General features: G+C 38.8%; 1 protein-coding gene and 1 long non-coding RNA gene across 2 annotated transcripts; both read left to right on the top strand.

Moving 5' to 3' along the window:
* Positions 1-307: 307 nt before the first annotated feature.
* On the top strand, positions 308-6779 carry LOC125145288 (alpha-N-acetylgalactosaminide alpha-2,6-sialyltransferase 1-like). Its single transcript, XM_047816945.1, has 9 exons — positions 308-416; positions 718-859; positions 951-1113; positions 1643-1811; positions 1946-2084; positions 2485-2588; positions 2786-2869; positions 4271-4370; positions 6305-6779. The coding sequence occupies exons 1-9, from the start codon at positions 322-324 to the stop codon at positions 6482-6484; spliced, it is 1176 nt and encodes a 391-aa protein (XP_047672901.1). The 5' UTR covers positions 308-321; the 3' UTR covers positions 6485-6779.
* A 6562-nt stretch (positions 6780-13341) lies between these two features.
* On the top strand, positions 13342-13976 carry LOC125145289. The gene is made up of 2 exons (XR_007143631.1): positions 13342-13537; positions 13650-13976. It is a non-coding gene; the product is annotated as an uncharacterized LOC125145289 (long non-coding RNA).
* Positions 13977-16322: the final 2346 nt, after the last annotated feature.

Here is a 16322-nt window from a genome sequence, read left to right as displayed (position 1 = left end):
GTACATAAGCATAATGTTGCTAATGACAGACAGACAGACAGACAGACAGACAGATAGACAGACAGATAGATAGATAGATAGATAGATAGATAGATAGATAGATAGATAGATAGATAGATAGATAGATAGATAGATAGATAGATAGATAGATAGATAGATAGATAGATATTAAATCTGTTTAGAAGGAAGGTTGAGCAATACGTCACAATCACGTGTGCCTCATTACAAGTTTGTTTTGTAGTCCCCTTTTAGTTAAGGTGGTTTAAGACACTCACATCACACGCCTTATATTTCAACACGCCTCTTGAAAGATCCTGAACTATGCCAAGCCAAGCGGTTGCTGTTTCAACATTCCTGGTTTTCTGTAGCCTGATTTATATTTTAATTTGGATCAACATTCCAGTAAAATGGATTTGGTATGTTTTTGTATGTGTTTTTGTATAGATATGTGATTTCTGCTACTTGTTTGAACTAGAAGTGTTATGTTTGGATTAGAAATAGCTTCCAGTTATACCAGTGGTCTTCTGTCTGTACTGTCATGTCAGAGTTACTATCAGGATGAATCTTTTTTTTTTAATCCTGTTGTCTTTCAAGTTTTCAGGCAGTTGATAATCCTAAAAGGAGTTCAGATTTATTTTGGCATGGTGGAGAAGAAAACAAAAGAAATCTTCTAACCAGGAATGTGGATAATACGCCTTTGTTCAATTTGTCTCCCAGGAAAACCATGAAAGAAGCTTCGGAGCTTAAACATCCGATCAACGTAACACCTTTTCCCATCATCTACAAAGACAAATTCACAAAGATGCCCAGGTGGGACTTTGAGGATGTTTATATGCAGCGCAGCGAAGCACGACGACCGGTCTGAATTTCCTTCATCTTCTTCAACTAGATTGATTCTGTAATATGGTTTTTTGTGGATGGTATTAATGCTGCCTTGTGTTACTGTCTAGGTCTGCCCTGTGTCTCACCAGAACTCCAAAGATGAAGAGTTTCAGAAGGCTGCAATGTGGAACATCCAGCTTTGGTTTCACAACGGCCACCTCGATATGAACGAGTGGAACCGTCTAGCACACTTCAACAACCCCTTTGGGTTTATGGAATATAACTATATGGGTGAGCAGGTTGGCTGGCTTGGTGGTTAACATGTTTCCACAGTTGTTGATTCTCGTTTCCGTCATGTTTGTGTGGAGTTTCTGGACGTTCTCCCTGCGTCTCGGGTGTTTTTCCAGGTACTCCGATTTCCTCCACAAGTCCAAAGATATGCATGACATGCATTGTAGATTGATTGAAATCCCAACATTATCTGTAGCATGTAAACAGGTGTATGAGGGTGTGTGCAATTGTGCCTGTAGTAGACTGGCGTCCTGTCAAGGGCGTGCCCTGCCTTGTGGACTAGAGTCAGATGGATGGATTAATGGTTCGAATACATCTTGGATTATTCAAAGGCTCCAGTAAATGTTCAAAAAAAGTGGTTTACTATGTACACATTATTATCATCTGTAATCTGATAATATCATCTAGCTGCTGATGTTATATAATTAGTGTACATCAAAAAGTCCTTGGTTTGTTTTCTCAGAGCAAAAACAACACAAAAATATGCTACTCATTCTTCTCCTTGTTGTTTATTTGGGTTTATCTAAAGACATCAAAAAGGCAGTCGATTTGATCCCCAAGCCCATATACAATCAGCTTTTACCAGTGCCCAGTGACTCGCCAGATGGATGCATCCACTGCGCTGTCGTTGGCACCGGTGGCATCCTCAACGGCTCCAGAATGGGCAAAGAGATAGACTCTCACAATTACGTCTTCCGGTAAAGAAGAAAATATCTGCGGCTCTTGACTTACTTTCCTTTCTAGACATTGTTTGAAACCTGAGAACAGCTTTCTATAGCACTCTGATAGTAAGGACACGTATCCACTGACCTTTAACTTCTGTTTCCAACAGAGTGAACGGAGCAGTGACGAAAGGCTTCGAGGAAGACGTGGGCTATAAAACCTCTGTGTACGTTCACACCTCGTACTCCTTAAGCCAGTCTCTTTTAAGCCTAGCAAGTTACGGCTTCAAACGCATTCCACAGGATGAGGTCGGTGGCGTGTTATTGTCACGTCTAAATAGCGTAAAAAATTTCTGCGTACTGTGATCTCTGGGTGGAAAATGTACATTTATTTGAAATGAGTTTTTTTGTTTATTATTTTAATTCTAAATTTAAACACATTTTTGAATGATTTTGAATGTTTATGCTTTATGCAGAATTTTTTTTTAAATTTAGTTTATTTACTTTTTTAAAATGCAAACCTTTAAACATACTTTTGGAATACACATTAGTTGTAAACTCATTTGTATTATTTTATTTATTTGCTGTATTATTTTATTTATTATTACATTTATTATAAATTCAACTCTCTCTCTCTTTTTTATGTCTTTGTCTTTTTAATTTTGGGGTGCAAACTTTTGACTCAACTGCTTTAAATTCAAACCCAAAGGGAATTAAATATGTGATGATCCCAGAGGGTCTTAGAGATTTCGAGTGGCTCGAAGGCCTTCTACTGAACAAGACATTGACATACGGATCTTACAAAAGTTACAGGTAAGATGTCGGTCTTAGACACAGGACTATTTGTGTTTCATAAAACCTAAAATCAAATATTTACCAAGCTCGTAATGATTGATGCGGATTTAATTGTCTGATTTGCCGAGTAAACAGAAGTGTGAATTTCTATGTATATGTATAATAATTATTATAAAGAACTGTTAAATATTTCTGATGAACCTTTTATTACTCAGACCATATACCCACTACAGCGACAGGTTCCGAAAGGATTCCTTATATGTTCTTCATCCTGACTTTTTAAGATACGTTCGGAACAGGTTTGAATAAATTCTATCTTTTTTTTTCCTCCTGTAATGAAAATAATGTCTCTTTGATTGGGTAAGACTTTATAAAAGGCATCACAATACACTTCATATACACTACAGCGTGCACTTTGTCTCTGTACGCTGGTTTTCTTTTCCATCAGTGGAATGGACATCTTCTTATGGGATGTTTTTAATATTGAAGATAACGGCTTCAAAGTTTAGATACTTATGAACAACAGAGATGGGGGACTCGAGTCATATGACTTGACTCGTGTCAGAGTTAAGTCACAAATTTGAGACTTGAGACTTGCTTGGCAAATATTAAAAAAAGACTCGACTCGAGTTTGATTGGCCCCTGGGAAAAAGATATAACGTGATCAAGGCAATACATTTGTGTGCAATCTTGTATATATTTCACAGTGTACACATAAGTGTTATGTTTTAATGATTTTGTTTCTCTCTTAAAGGTGGGGTGTCCGATATTTGAAAGCCAATGTTGACGTTTGAAATCACCAAAACAAACACGCCCCTAACGCAAATGGGTCCCACCCCTGTATTGATAGCTCCACCCACACATACATACGTAACCCAGGCAACTAATGGAAACAAATGTGTCTTTATCATAGCTGAAGGGAAGAACAATACGATTGCAGATAAACAAACAAGCAAAAATGACACACAAGCATAATCATGTAAAGGACAAAGGCATATATTAGTTTTGTGTAACAAAGCAAAACCAACGTTACTCACCTATCAAGAAGGAAAAAAGTGACCTCGGTGTCCCATCGCAGGCCTTTCTGCTTCTTCATTTCTCTCCAGTGCTGGAAAGCTGATCCTATATTAACACGGGTCCTACTGTTTCTTGCCTTATCGTAAGCCTTTCTTCGCTTTTCGTTTTTATCCGCCATATCAGTGTTTCAATCGCGTTCTGCTAATGTCACACGTGCGCACTGAACACTCTCTCCGCTGCATATTGACAAGTCACGCCCCTTTCTGCTCATTGGCTACACGTTTGATTTGTTTGTCGGTCTGACTCGGGTATCTGAAGCATTTCTCAAACGTCGTACACCCCACCTTTAAGAGTTGCCACAATACATTTGTATTGTATTGTGTATATAATAATAATTCTCAGGACAAAATAACAAATTAATCCTGAATATGTGTGTATTTTATTCATAATCACATAAGCATATTTGTTTCACTTTAGTAACTTCAGATGTCACACGTACTCTAGTGTTCTATATGACCGAACATAGCTACACTTACTGATATTGTGTGTGTGTGTATGTGTGTGTGTGTGTGTGTGTGTGTGTGTGTGTGTGTGTTTGTGTGTGTGTGTGTGTGTGTGTGTGTGTGTGTGTGTGTGTGTGTGTGTGTGTGTGTGTCTGTGTGTGTGTGTGTTCATGATTTTAGATTCCTGCCATCTAAAAGTCTAGAGCAGTCGTACTGGCATAAGTACAGACCATCCAATGGAGCTTTCACATTGTTCTTGGCTCTTCATACCTGCGATATTGTGAGAAGATCTAATAGATTATTGTTATCTCACATCAGACCGAGGCTGTGCTTTTCTGTTTGTTGTGTGTATAAATTACGTGAAGTATTAACAGAAGACAAACATTTACTGCGAGCAAAGATTTTAATTCAGCAATAAATAATTCATTATACATTTTACCTGTAAGTAAACAGTTGTCTTTTGTTGTTACTTCAGTATAAATAGCAACAACAACAACAACAACAACAACAACAATAATAATAATAATAATCTATTATTAATAAAAATCTATCTATCTATCTATCTATCTATCTATCTATCTATCTATCTATCTATCTATCTATCTATTATCATTATTATTATCATTAATAAGAATTAATTTGTTTATTCATTCATTTATATATTTATATTATTATTAGGGCCCGAGCACCGATGGTGCGAAGCCCTATTGTTTTTGCTCGGGTTTATTTTTAGGGCCCGAGCACCGAATGGTGCAAAGCCCTATTGTTTTTGCTTTGGTTTATTTATTTATTTTTTTGCACACATTGGCCAATTGGGGTCCCTTAACATGCTCGAAAACTCTTGAAATTTGACACACACGTCAGAGTTGGGCTACGCTAGGCTTGGGCAAAGGCTGGAATACGGGCTTGGCAGGGGGGCTCCGTAGTGCTCCCTGTAATGCAAAAACAAACATTTGTGCACAGATCGGGCAATTATGTACGCACATGTACGAGAGTTGGATATAGATATAGATATATAGATAGATAGATAGATAGATAGATCTCTCCCAAACAACTTTCGTGCTCTAAACTAAGAGCTCCGCCCAACAGGAACTCGGCCATTTTGGATTATTTCATAATTGCATGCGGTGAACTTTTAAGTAGTCCTCCTAGGAAATTCATGCGATTGACATCAAACATGGTGAACATGATGATGAGATGATGCACTTGCTAAATTCTGAAGGGGTTATTGATAGCTCGAACGGTGCTGCCATGGCGAGGCGACGAAGTTATGACGAATTCGGAGAAACAGGAAGTGTCTTCTATCTAAGCCAAAAAATGTCTTATTGTGATGACACGCGGTGTGTATGTTCGGGTAAGGATTCCGATCGCATCGATGTGCTTATTGTGAGTCCCGGGTATAGTGCCACCAACAGGCCCCAGGAAGTGTGTCAGTCACAAAGGTGGATTTTTTCACAGTTGCATGCAATGAACTTTTAAATACTTCTCCTAGGGAATTCATGCGATTGAATCCAATGCGAAACTGGGAACGGATTTTTGATATCTCAAGCACTGTTGCCATGGCATCGTGTCAAAGTTTACTTTTATTTCAGGCATATTTAAGGCTTTTGGCGTGCTTAAATTAACTTGAAATTTGACACATACATCACATTTGTCGGCTTTGTGGACAAAAAGTTCAGACAAAGGTGGGTCTCTTAGGTGGCTCACTAGTGCCCTCGTTTGTCTAAAATGTGGGGTTTCATTTACCTACAGTCCCCAAATGGGTCAGTAACAACATAAAATAGTCCACTGATATTTACCCACTTGATGCACTTGCCCACCATGCATTGTTTTCTGGGAGGCACCGTATAGTGATAAAAAAAAAATGTGCGAGGGCCCGCCATCGCTGCTTGCAACTATATTGGTTATTATTATTATTATTATTATTATTATTATTATTATTATTAAAAACAACAGCAAGAATAGTAAATTATTATTAACCTCATTATAATATGAAGGTTAATAAGAGTAAGTATTGCTGTTCTTTTCATCTTAATCTTAATATATTATTATTATCATCATCATCATCAACAACAACAATACTACATCTACTACTAATATTAATATTAATAGATGTTAATGTTAGGATTATAAATACAGTTCTTTTATATTTACTTTATAAACGATATGTTATTGCTGATTGCAGAGCTCACGTCTCTTTTTATCGTAATTCAGGTGGACGTTTACGGATACATAACTGCAGATTACAGCAAATACTCCAACTATTATTTTGAACGAACCACAAAAACCAGTGTTATTTTTTACATCAATCATGACTATAAACTGGAGATGAAAACCTGGAAGAAGCTGCATGATGCTGGAATCATCAACCTTTATCAAAGACAGGACCAATGACACCAATGTCTGACATTATTGGACTCTTTTTTTTTTTTGCATCACATATATTTACATGCATTCAGGTGTGTTTTTATAATTTGTTCTAATTTTTTTTCTTGTTGTAATATGGATTTGGTATTTTACTGAATTATTGGGTCATGAAAGATTTGTTCCACAATGTGGAGCAGTTTTTCCTGCTACTTTACCTCTTTGTTCAATTCGATTCAATTCGGGTTTATTTGTATAGCGCTATTTACAATGGGCTTTGTCTCAAAGCAGCTTTACAGAACATAAACATAGAACAGAAGGTTAACATAAGGAGAAATATAGAGAATTAATATAGTAAAAATTCAAGATATATATAGTTCAGTGTGTGTGTGTATGTATGTATGTATGTATGTATGTATATGTATTTATCCCCAGTGAGCAAGTCTGAGGTGACTCAGGTAGCAGTAGCAAGGAAAAACTCCCTTAAATTGGTAAGGAAGAAATTGAGAGGAACAAGACTCAAAGGGGAACCCATCCTCATATGGGTGACATTAGAGGGTGTGATTACAAATATACAGTCAAACAATTGTTGTATTGGTGTAAAGATCACATGGTGTTCAGATCTCCTCTTGGTATCATAGAATCCAACTGGAGCTGGTAGATCTGTAGATGTCTCAGGATTCTCATAGAGTCGGCCTCATCTCAGTGGAGGTCCAAAATCTTCATCACACGGAAGACGATCGGAGCTGGTACAATTTCTGGATGCCTCGGGATGGGTAGAAAGAGAAAAGCAGTGTAGAGGGATTAACATCTGCTGTTCATAAAAATGTGCAAGTCTAATGTAATGGTGCATAATTTTATGGGATGTATTATGTGTGTGGGTATGCCTGACTCAAGAGATGAGTTTTTAATCTGCTTTTGAACTGGGAAAGTGTGTCTGAGCCCTGAACACTATCAGGAAGACTATTCCAAAGTTTGGGAGCTAAATATGAAAATGCTTTTCCACCTTTAATAGACTTAGATATTCTGGGAACTACCAGAAGTCTTGAGTTTTGTGATCTGAAACCTGATTGAAACCGCAGGCAGAGCAGGACTGAAGACCAGGGTGGAGCCACAGAGCAACTCGGTAGACTGGTCAGCATCGCAATACAAGGCGGTGCTGGAGATATTCTGGGTCTGTAAACAGGGACAGGAAGTAGAGGGGCTGGCAAAGCCAGTGAAATAAACCACAAGACAGAGAACACAGGAGAATTTGTTGGTTCAGGCCAGGCAGAGTTCAGGGAACCCAGAAACGACCATCTCAGGCCAGGCAGAGAGTTCATAGTTGGCCATCTTCACAGGTAAAGACATGTCTACTTTAAAATCAGGATCTCCATAGTGTCCATTAGAGTAGGACGTTTCGTCCTCATTCGTGGATTCACTCGCCATAGGAAGCACCTGCTCAACGGACATTGATAGAGACTCCTCAACCTCAGAAGACGGTGGTGAGCTGATTTCAGCAGGAATTGAGTGGGTGGTGGTGGTCACTGTGGGTGATATATCAGGAATAATGTCCTTGAAACAGCTCAAAGACAGGAAACTTGAGTGTTTCTCCTTAGAAGAACTGGAGTTGCTCTTTTGTATATTCTTTGGACATCCAGACTCTGATGCTCTTTGCTGACTGTCTGATCCCATGCACATCTTAGCCGTTAAGCTGCTGCGGTCACTGGGGGCCCAAGTCTCCTCAGGGGATATGTGGTATGGCATATGACCAATGTTTTGACCATATTTTGGAGAACTCAACTCCAAAGTCTTTTCATCAATACAAGACATGTTTGCATCCTTCACCATGGCCTCTTTGAAAGAAATCACTGGCACGGACTTGTTAGAGCCCCGATTGCTATGGAACTGCCACAGATCGGACCGGTGACCTTTAACCTCCACTACTTCAATCTCCAAAGGATCTTCAGTGATGTGTTACCTCTGAGCCCAGGTCTGATGTGGAGAACAGCGCTCGGGAGCCGTCACCGCTGTCCTTGCTGTCGATCCGAAACAATTCCGTGGGTGAACGTTTGAACTGTTCCAGAGAGTTAATTGTCAGTGTGTCAACAAGCTCCACATCATCCTCAGTGAAGAAGCTCAGCTCATGCCCACCAACCGGAGAACACAAACTATCACTGATTATTCCCAAACCGTGATAAGGCCTTGGTAGCGCCTCTGCACCGGAACCACCAACACTGACATTGCCAGAATCTTCCTCTGCCATTTTTGTATCTTTTTTTGTATCCTCTGCCATTTTTGTATCAAATTGAGGCTTCTACAACAAAAGCCACACCCACTGCTGCAAGTTCCTGCTCCTGTAATAAAAAAAACCTTTCATTTCTTCAAGCAACGCGATTGATTCAGAAGGTTTCAGGATTCACATGCTTCGGTAGATTCAGCCGATTCGGCAGTTTCGGCAGATTCAGATGGTAAAGATGGTCCAGATAGTTCAGATGGGGCAGTGGGTCTGGGTGATCCAGCTGATTCCGATGATTCCATTGGTTCAGAGGACTCAGCAGCAGATTCAGTAGATTCAGATGGCTCAGGAGAGTCAGATGGTTCCGATGGTCATGGATTTGGGAACTGCCTGGTGAAGCAGAAGAGCAGCAAGCATACCACTGTGCCATAGCCAATACAGGAGGCATGGAACTGAGAGAACATACCTCTGTAGCCCTGGGAACTTGACATAACTGGATTTTGACACTTAGACACCCGTACAGACGTCATCTGGGGGTCCCGTAGACTAGACACTGGTAGTTGTGGCTTTGCAGGAACAGGAGAGGTAGGTGAGGCAGCCATTTTGTGAAGTGGTTGGGGTGTGGCAGCCATTTTGTGAAGTGGTTGGGATGCAGGAATGGCAGCCACCTTGACAACAGGTGCCGGGATGGTAACGGCCCTCTGAGGGACAGGTGTTGTCAGGACAGTGGCTTTTTTAACCGCTGGTGCAGATACGGTAGTAGCCCTCTTGAAAACAGGGGCAGGTAAAATGGTAGCCATTTTAGGTGTAGGTGCAGACCCGGCAGCCTGGCTTGCAAAGCATTCTCTTCCGATTGTTTAGGGGCAGAGACCGGCATAGTGGCGGCCATTTTGTCACCCGATTTTCCATCCGGGGTTTCCCACAAGTTCCATCGGGTTCGGCTTTCTAAATTGCTGACAAAACCCCAAAAGTCCAAAATTTGTGAGCTTTGCATTTCTGCTTGTGACAAAGGTTCATCCAAACAGTCATTTAAGTACAACTTTAAATCCACATTGCTGGGGTTCAAACCAGTCACACATGTCCAGAACAATTGGTCAAAACCACTCACAGCTCATCCTTGTTGGCAGAGAGACATCAAGTAGTCCAACCTGTCCCACCATTCTTCTTCAGTGGAGGGGGGTAACACTTGAACTTGTATGCCACTGTATCGGTACATGTCGGGGTACGGGAACACAACAATCGGAACAGGGAAATATCACTGCTGAATCCTTAGATGAGTGGTCAGAGAAGGTGCCGGAAGACTTGGGAATGCTGGATTTGGTTGTTGGGTTTATGGCCGATGCAGTGATGAAACCAGGGTGGATGCAATAAACCGCTGGATCTTGTGTGGCGAGGTATTCTGTCATGAACGTGAAACAGGTTATTAGTCAATATCCAAGACAGGCAAAGGTCACACATCAGGCAAACAACAACATCAAAGGAAATCCAAAAGCAGAGGTCAATAATCCAGGCGTAGGTCAGGGCAGGCAGCAAACGTCCACAAACAAGGTCAAAAACAGGGCAATAGACAGAACAGAATAAATGCTCAGCATGCAGACAGTGCTAACAATACCTCGCAACACGAAAGACTTCTGAGTGAGCTTAAATAGACCGAGTGATTACAAACGGGAAACAGGTTTGCTGAGTTGGTGGTGCAATGAATAGTGGGAAATGGAGTCCTGATGCTAAAGTGCAGCAAATCCTCTGCAGGCCAGCAGAGGGAGCCCTCATGGCTCTCATTACAACTTGAGTGGAAAAGTAAATGTTTACAATCGCTTTATCTGGTGTGAGAAGAGAAGAGACTTTTTTTTCTCTTCAGGACGGCTTTTCTCATCCTCGCTGCTGTCGCTTCTGTCGTCGTTCTTCGAGAATCCAAGTCGTACAATAACTGTACAGTATATCCGCAGCTTTGTGACTGTATCTGTTGTGCTGTACAAATACTGATCCTCTGTATTTTTTTGTCATTTTTTCAGAACAAGTCTGAATGTTGAGAAGGTCTGAGATATGCACAGGCTCCCCGTGACCCGAGGTAGTTCGGATAAGTGGTAGATAATGAATGAATGAATTATTATTATTATTATTATTATTATTATTATTATTATTATTATTATTATTATTATTAATATATATTTTTAGAGGGCTTAAGCCTGTCATGTACTGTCAACCGCCCCGGTTTTTTTGAAAGACTGAAAACATTTTACACCACTATATATATATATATATATATATATATATATATATATATATATATATATATATATATATATATATATATATATAAATAAGCCCATAAGTTCTTTATTTGTGGTCTAAAATGTTTTCAGTCTTTAAAAAAAATGACATTTGGCAGTACATGACGGGCTTAAGCCCTCTAATGCCCCGCAATGCCACTGTATGGGGTTGGTGGGGGTGGGTGGGGTTTGCACGCAATCAGAGAACCAACTGGTATTAATAAGACTAAGATCAGATTATGATGTTTTTAATTCTTTTAATTTTTTTTTTTAATTTTTTTTAACCACCTATAACTGCATTTCCTGTAGCGTATAATCATAATCATATCTACACTTGGTTTGTGTAGACTGTGCCACATATTTAACTGTAAATAAATAATGTACAATGTTATTCGGCTCGAGGACCCGAAGTGTGAAGCGCTCAAGTTTTCGATCACACCTTACGACAGTGTACCTCGTGACCACGATATCCCATCTAGAGCCCAATTCGATTGGAAGGAACAGTGTCTGTAATGGAAATTTTCAGAAGAACAGATGATTTGTGATGCAGATTCAGTCTTCTCTTACCCAAGAAATAAAGGTTTAATGTGATGAATGTGCTCACACTGAACACCCTTCCAATACACGTAGTACTGTTTTACTTTACAATAACACTTAAGTGGAAGAGTAAATGTTTACATTCGCTTTATCTGGTGTGAGAAGAGAAGAGACGTTTTTTTCTCTTCAGGACGGCTTTTCTCATCCTCGCTGCTGTCGCTTCTGTCGTCGTTCTTCGAGGATCCAAGTCGTACAATATATAGATTTCTGTACAGTATATCCGCAGCTTTGTGACTGTGTCTGTTGTGCTGTACAAATACTGATCCTCTGTATTTTTTTGTCATTTTTTCAGAACAAGTCACCTTAACCTGCTCTTAGACTTCGAGAATGTTTTTTTTAAGTATTTATATAAAAGTCTTCCAAAAGCACAAGAACACTATAACCTGTTAATTTGTCGTTTAGAATATATAATCATATCTACACTTGGTTTGTAAATAAATAATGTACATAATGGCCAGAGTATAAAAAAACAACACAGTGTCTGGATCGGTTCCAGAACCTCCTACGGCATATTTACCTGTTAGATCAATTTCAAGTGTCCTGTGTCACTTGACCGTGTCCTGGTACACAAGCTGAACAGGATGTATGGGGAAAGATACACCTTTATTTTGCTTGTATTCTTTAATAAATGGATGCTTGGTAGATGTCATGGGGTCAATATGTGCACAATTTTTTTAAATAAGGTCCATAGTAACAGCAATATAGTATGTTATGTTAATAGTACATATCCCCCTGTATATTTCGGTTATAGTAATAACTATATTTTGTTTATAGCACATACCCTTCTGTAAATTTTAGTTTTGAGTAATAGACATCTGTATATTATATTCATAGCACATATATATTTATCTTTATATTATATTCATCTGTATATTACATTCATAATACATACACATCTGTAAATGACTGTTTATAGTAATAGCCATATATTTTGTTACAGCACATATCCTTCTGTAAATCTGTATATTATGTTCATAGTACACACACATCTGTAAATCACGTCCATATTACCAATAATTTAACTTATTTATCTCTTGTACAAGGCATCTCTGGAAAAATTGTCCGTAGTGTGTGAATGCGTGAGTGAATGAGAGTGTGTGTGTGCCTGCGATGGGTTGGCACTCCGTCCAGGGTGTATCCTGCCTTGATGCCCGATGACGCCTGAGATAGGCACAGGCTCCCCGTGACCCGAGAAGTTCGGATAAAAGCGGTAGAAAATGAGTGAGAGAACTCTTGTACAAACTGTATATCCTGCACTTACTGCTATTGTACTCTGGTTAGAACTAAACTGCATTTCTTTGCCTTGTACTTGTACATGTGTAATGACAATAAAGTTAAATCTAATCAAATCTAATCTAATGTTCCTGAACAGGTTGAACAGGACTTTTTTCCCAACATGCTAGACATCATGATCTTAATAATTAAATAATCTGTTTAGTGCTCAAAATAATTGTCTATATTCAGATTTAAACCAAAAGTACTGGTCACTTTGTGAAAAAAATAAATGCAGGCATTATTATTATTATTATTATTATTATTATTATTATTATTATTATTATTATTAGTAGTAGTAGTAGTAGTAGTAGTAGTAGTAGTAGTAGTAGTATTGTTATTAATATTAATAATAATAATAATAATAATAATAATAATAATAATAATAATAATAATAATAATAATAATAATAATAATAATAATAGTCTATTTTTAGTTTAAAAATATAAACAAAACAGTACTAATTTATCCGAGGACGAATGAAGACTGTGATGATTAATTTAATGATAAATGTTAATGATTGTTCTTGGGGTCCTTAGATTTTTTTAGAAATTGTGAAAGCAGAAATATGCCAATCATGTCATCAATCTGTGCGTGTGTGTGCGTGTGTGTGACAGGAAACAGGAAGGATAATGAGGATTAGGCTCTAAAGTACATGCCCGGTATGTTGAGGACGAGCCAGCTTGAGAAAATGATGAGTAAAGAAGAGCTGCAGGAAGAACAGAGGTACATATCTCTCTCTCTCTCTCTCTCTCTCTCTCTCTCTCTCTCTCTCTCTCTATATATATATATATATATATATATCTTTCTGCATGATTCTTAAACGTCTTCGTTTCAGGGTTCAGCAGGAGCAGCTCGCCGCAATCTTCAAGCTACTTAAAGAAAACCAGGACACGTTTGGAGAGGTGACGGAAAAAGACATGGAGGAACAGCTTAAGCTTTACTCAATCTGAAAAGAACTGCACCAAACACTGCTCTGGCAATATGGACACGAAACGTTATCACTAATACTTATTGTTAATGCTGTTCAGAAGTGTGGGTCCTGAATATGTCCTGAAGTCTGGACTTTTTATGGATGTGAGGTAAAAAATGTATTTAATAAAGGTAAATGTGTATTAGAATTAAACTGCACACAATTCGCACAGTAAAACATTGTAGTAAAATATCTCTCTCTTTGTCTCTGTAAACTATAGTATGTTATCTAATCTATACTTTATATGTGTATATATGTGTGTGTGTGTGTGTGTGTGTGTGTGTGTGTGTGTGTGTGTGTGTGTGTGTGTGTGTGTGTGTGTATGTACGTATGTATGTATGTGTGTACAGTGGTGTGAAAAAGTCTTGGCCCCCTTCCTGACTTTTTATTTTACTTATAACAAAGATAGTCAAAGATAACACAAGTAAAAACAACATGCAGTTTTTAAATAAAGGTTTATATTATTAAGGGAAAACAAAATCCAAACCTACATGGTCCTGTGTGAAAAAGTGTTTGCCCCATGAACCTAATAACTGGTTGGGCCGCCCTTAGCAGTAAGAACTGTAATCAAGCGTTTGTGATAACTTACAGTGAGTCTGTTACAGTGCTGTGGATAAATTTTGGGTAGAATTGTTGTAATTCAACCACACAGGAGGGTTTTCGAGCATGAATGTAATGGGACACACACCTTCCAAAAAGTTTAAGTTTTGTCTCATCAGTCCACAGAGTATTTTCCCAAAAGTCTTGGGAATCATCATGATGTTTTTTGGCAAAACTGAGACGTTCCTTTATGTTCTTTTTGCTCAGCATTGGTTTACGTCTTGGAACTCTGCCATGAAGGCCATTTTTGCCCAGTCTCTTTCTTATGGTGGAGTCATGAACACTGACCTTAACTGAGGCAAGTGAGGCCTGCAGTTCTTTGGATGTTGTTGTGGTCTTTTGTGACCTCTTGGATGAGTCGTCACTGCGCACTTGGGGTAATTTTGGTCGGCCGGCCACTCCTCGGGTAAACACTTTCCACACAAGACAATGAAGGTTTGAAGGTTAGTTTTCCCTTAATAATAAAAACCTTAATTTCAAAACTTATTTGTGTTAGCTTAGACTAATATATAATTTTTTTTGATAATCTGAAACATTAATGTGTGACAAACATGCAGAAAAATATAAAATCACCACTTTATATGTGTGTATGTGTACGTGTGTGTGTGTGTGTGTGCAAACCCACACTTTAAACCCACTGATAGATGAAGCAAAAAAAGATTATTCAGTTAAATTCAGATTTATTTGTATTGAGCCTTTAACAAAGGACATTGTCTCAAAACAGCTTTACGGAAATATAAAAATGTACAATTAAAAAAAATTAAAGCCACACGCAGTGATGGCAAGGAAAAACTTGAGATGACATGAGAAAGAAGCCATGGCAGGAAACAGACTTTATAGTGAACCTCATCATTTAGGTGACACTGGAGAGTAAGATTATAAATATCTGTATCTATATAATTGTACTATACTATAGTATACTATATACATTCATTCATCCATTCATTTTCTACCGCTTATCACGGGGAGCCTGTGCCAGGCTATGTCAGGCGTCATCGGGCATCGAGGCAGGTTACACCCTGGACGGAGTGCCAACCCATCGCAGGGCACACATACACTCTCATTCACTCACACAATCACACACTACGGACAATTTTCCAGAGATGCCAATCAACCTACCATGCATGTCTTTGGACCAGGGGGGGAAACTGGAGTACCCGGAGGAAACCCCCGAGACACGGGGAGAACATGCAAACTCCACTCACACAAGGAGGAGGCGGGAATCGAACCCCCAACCCTGGAGGTGTGAGGCAAACCTGCTAACCACTAAGCCACCGTGTCCACACTAATAGAACAGTGTTTTGCAAAATAACCAAGGCACTTTAACAAAACAAATTTTATAGAAAACACAATAATCAAAAATAGAAAACAGCCATGACTGTATCACAGAGATAGATTACAAAAGATATTTCTGAAGCTTACAACTCCGTCCAGGGTGTATCCTGCCTTGATGCCCGATGACGCCTGAGATAGGCACAGGCCAGAGTTGGCAAAAGACTCCAGTAAAAGTAGAAGTAGTGACTTTTCATGTCATGTTTTATATATATATATATATATATATATATATATATATATATATATATATATATGTATATATATATATATATATGTGTGTGTGTGTGTGTGTGTGTGTGTGTGTGTGTGTGTGTGTGTGTGTGTGTGTGTGTGTGTGTGTGTGTGTGTATAACATTTTGGAGAGTGCTGATGGATATTTGTGTTCATCAGCCACAAGAGTGTTACGAAAGGCAGGCACTGGTGTAGGTGAGGGAGGGTGGAGTCAGCGTTCACATTCATCAGAAAGGTGTTCAGTAGGGATGAGATCAGAAAACAACCACATATAGCAGGAAAGGTCAGGTGACCCAATACTTTTGGAAATATAATGTATACCAGTGTATCAAGGCCATATCCCAAACTGTGAGGAGATTCCAGCTCTGTCCT

The sequence above is a fragment of the Tachysurus fulvidraco genome, chromosome 8, assembly GCF_022655615.1.
Source record: "Tachysurus fulvidraco isolate hzauxx_2018 chromosome 8, HZAU_PFXX_2.0, whole genome shotgun sequence".
In the NCBI taxonomy this organism is placed as follows: domain Eukaryota; kingdom Metazoa; phylum Chordata; class Actinopteri; order Siluriformes; family Bagridae; genus Tachysurus; species Tachysurus fulvidraco.
Note: the sequence above shows the minus strand (reverse complement) of the source record. Positions and strands in the feature narration are given on the sequence as shown.

Bases quoted from the DNA above. Each gene is read 5' to 3' on its own strand.
- LOC125145288 (XM_047816945.1), top strand. From the start codon at position 322: ATGCCAAGCCAAGCGGTTGCTGTTTCAACATTCCTGGTTTTCTGTAGC. The intron at 417-717 runs GTATGTTTTTGT...TTTGTCTCCCAG, and splicing joins ATTCCAGTAAAATGGATTTG to GAAAACCATGAAAGAAGCTT. The intron at 1,114-1,642 runs GTGAGCAGGTTG...GTTTATCTAAAG, and splicing joins TATGGAATATAACTATATGG to ACATCAAAAAGGCAGTCGAT.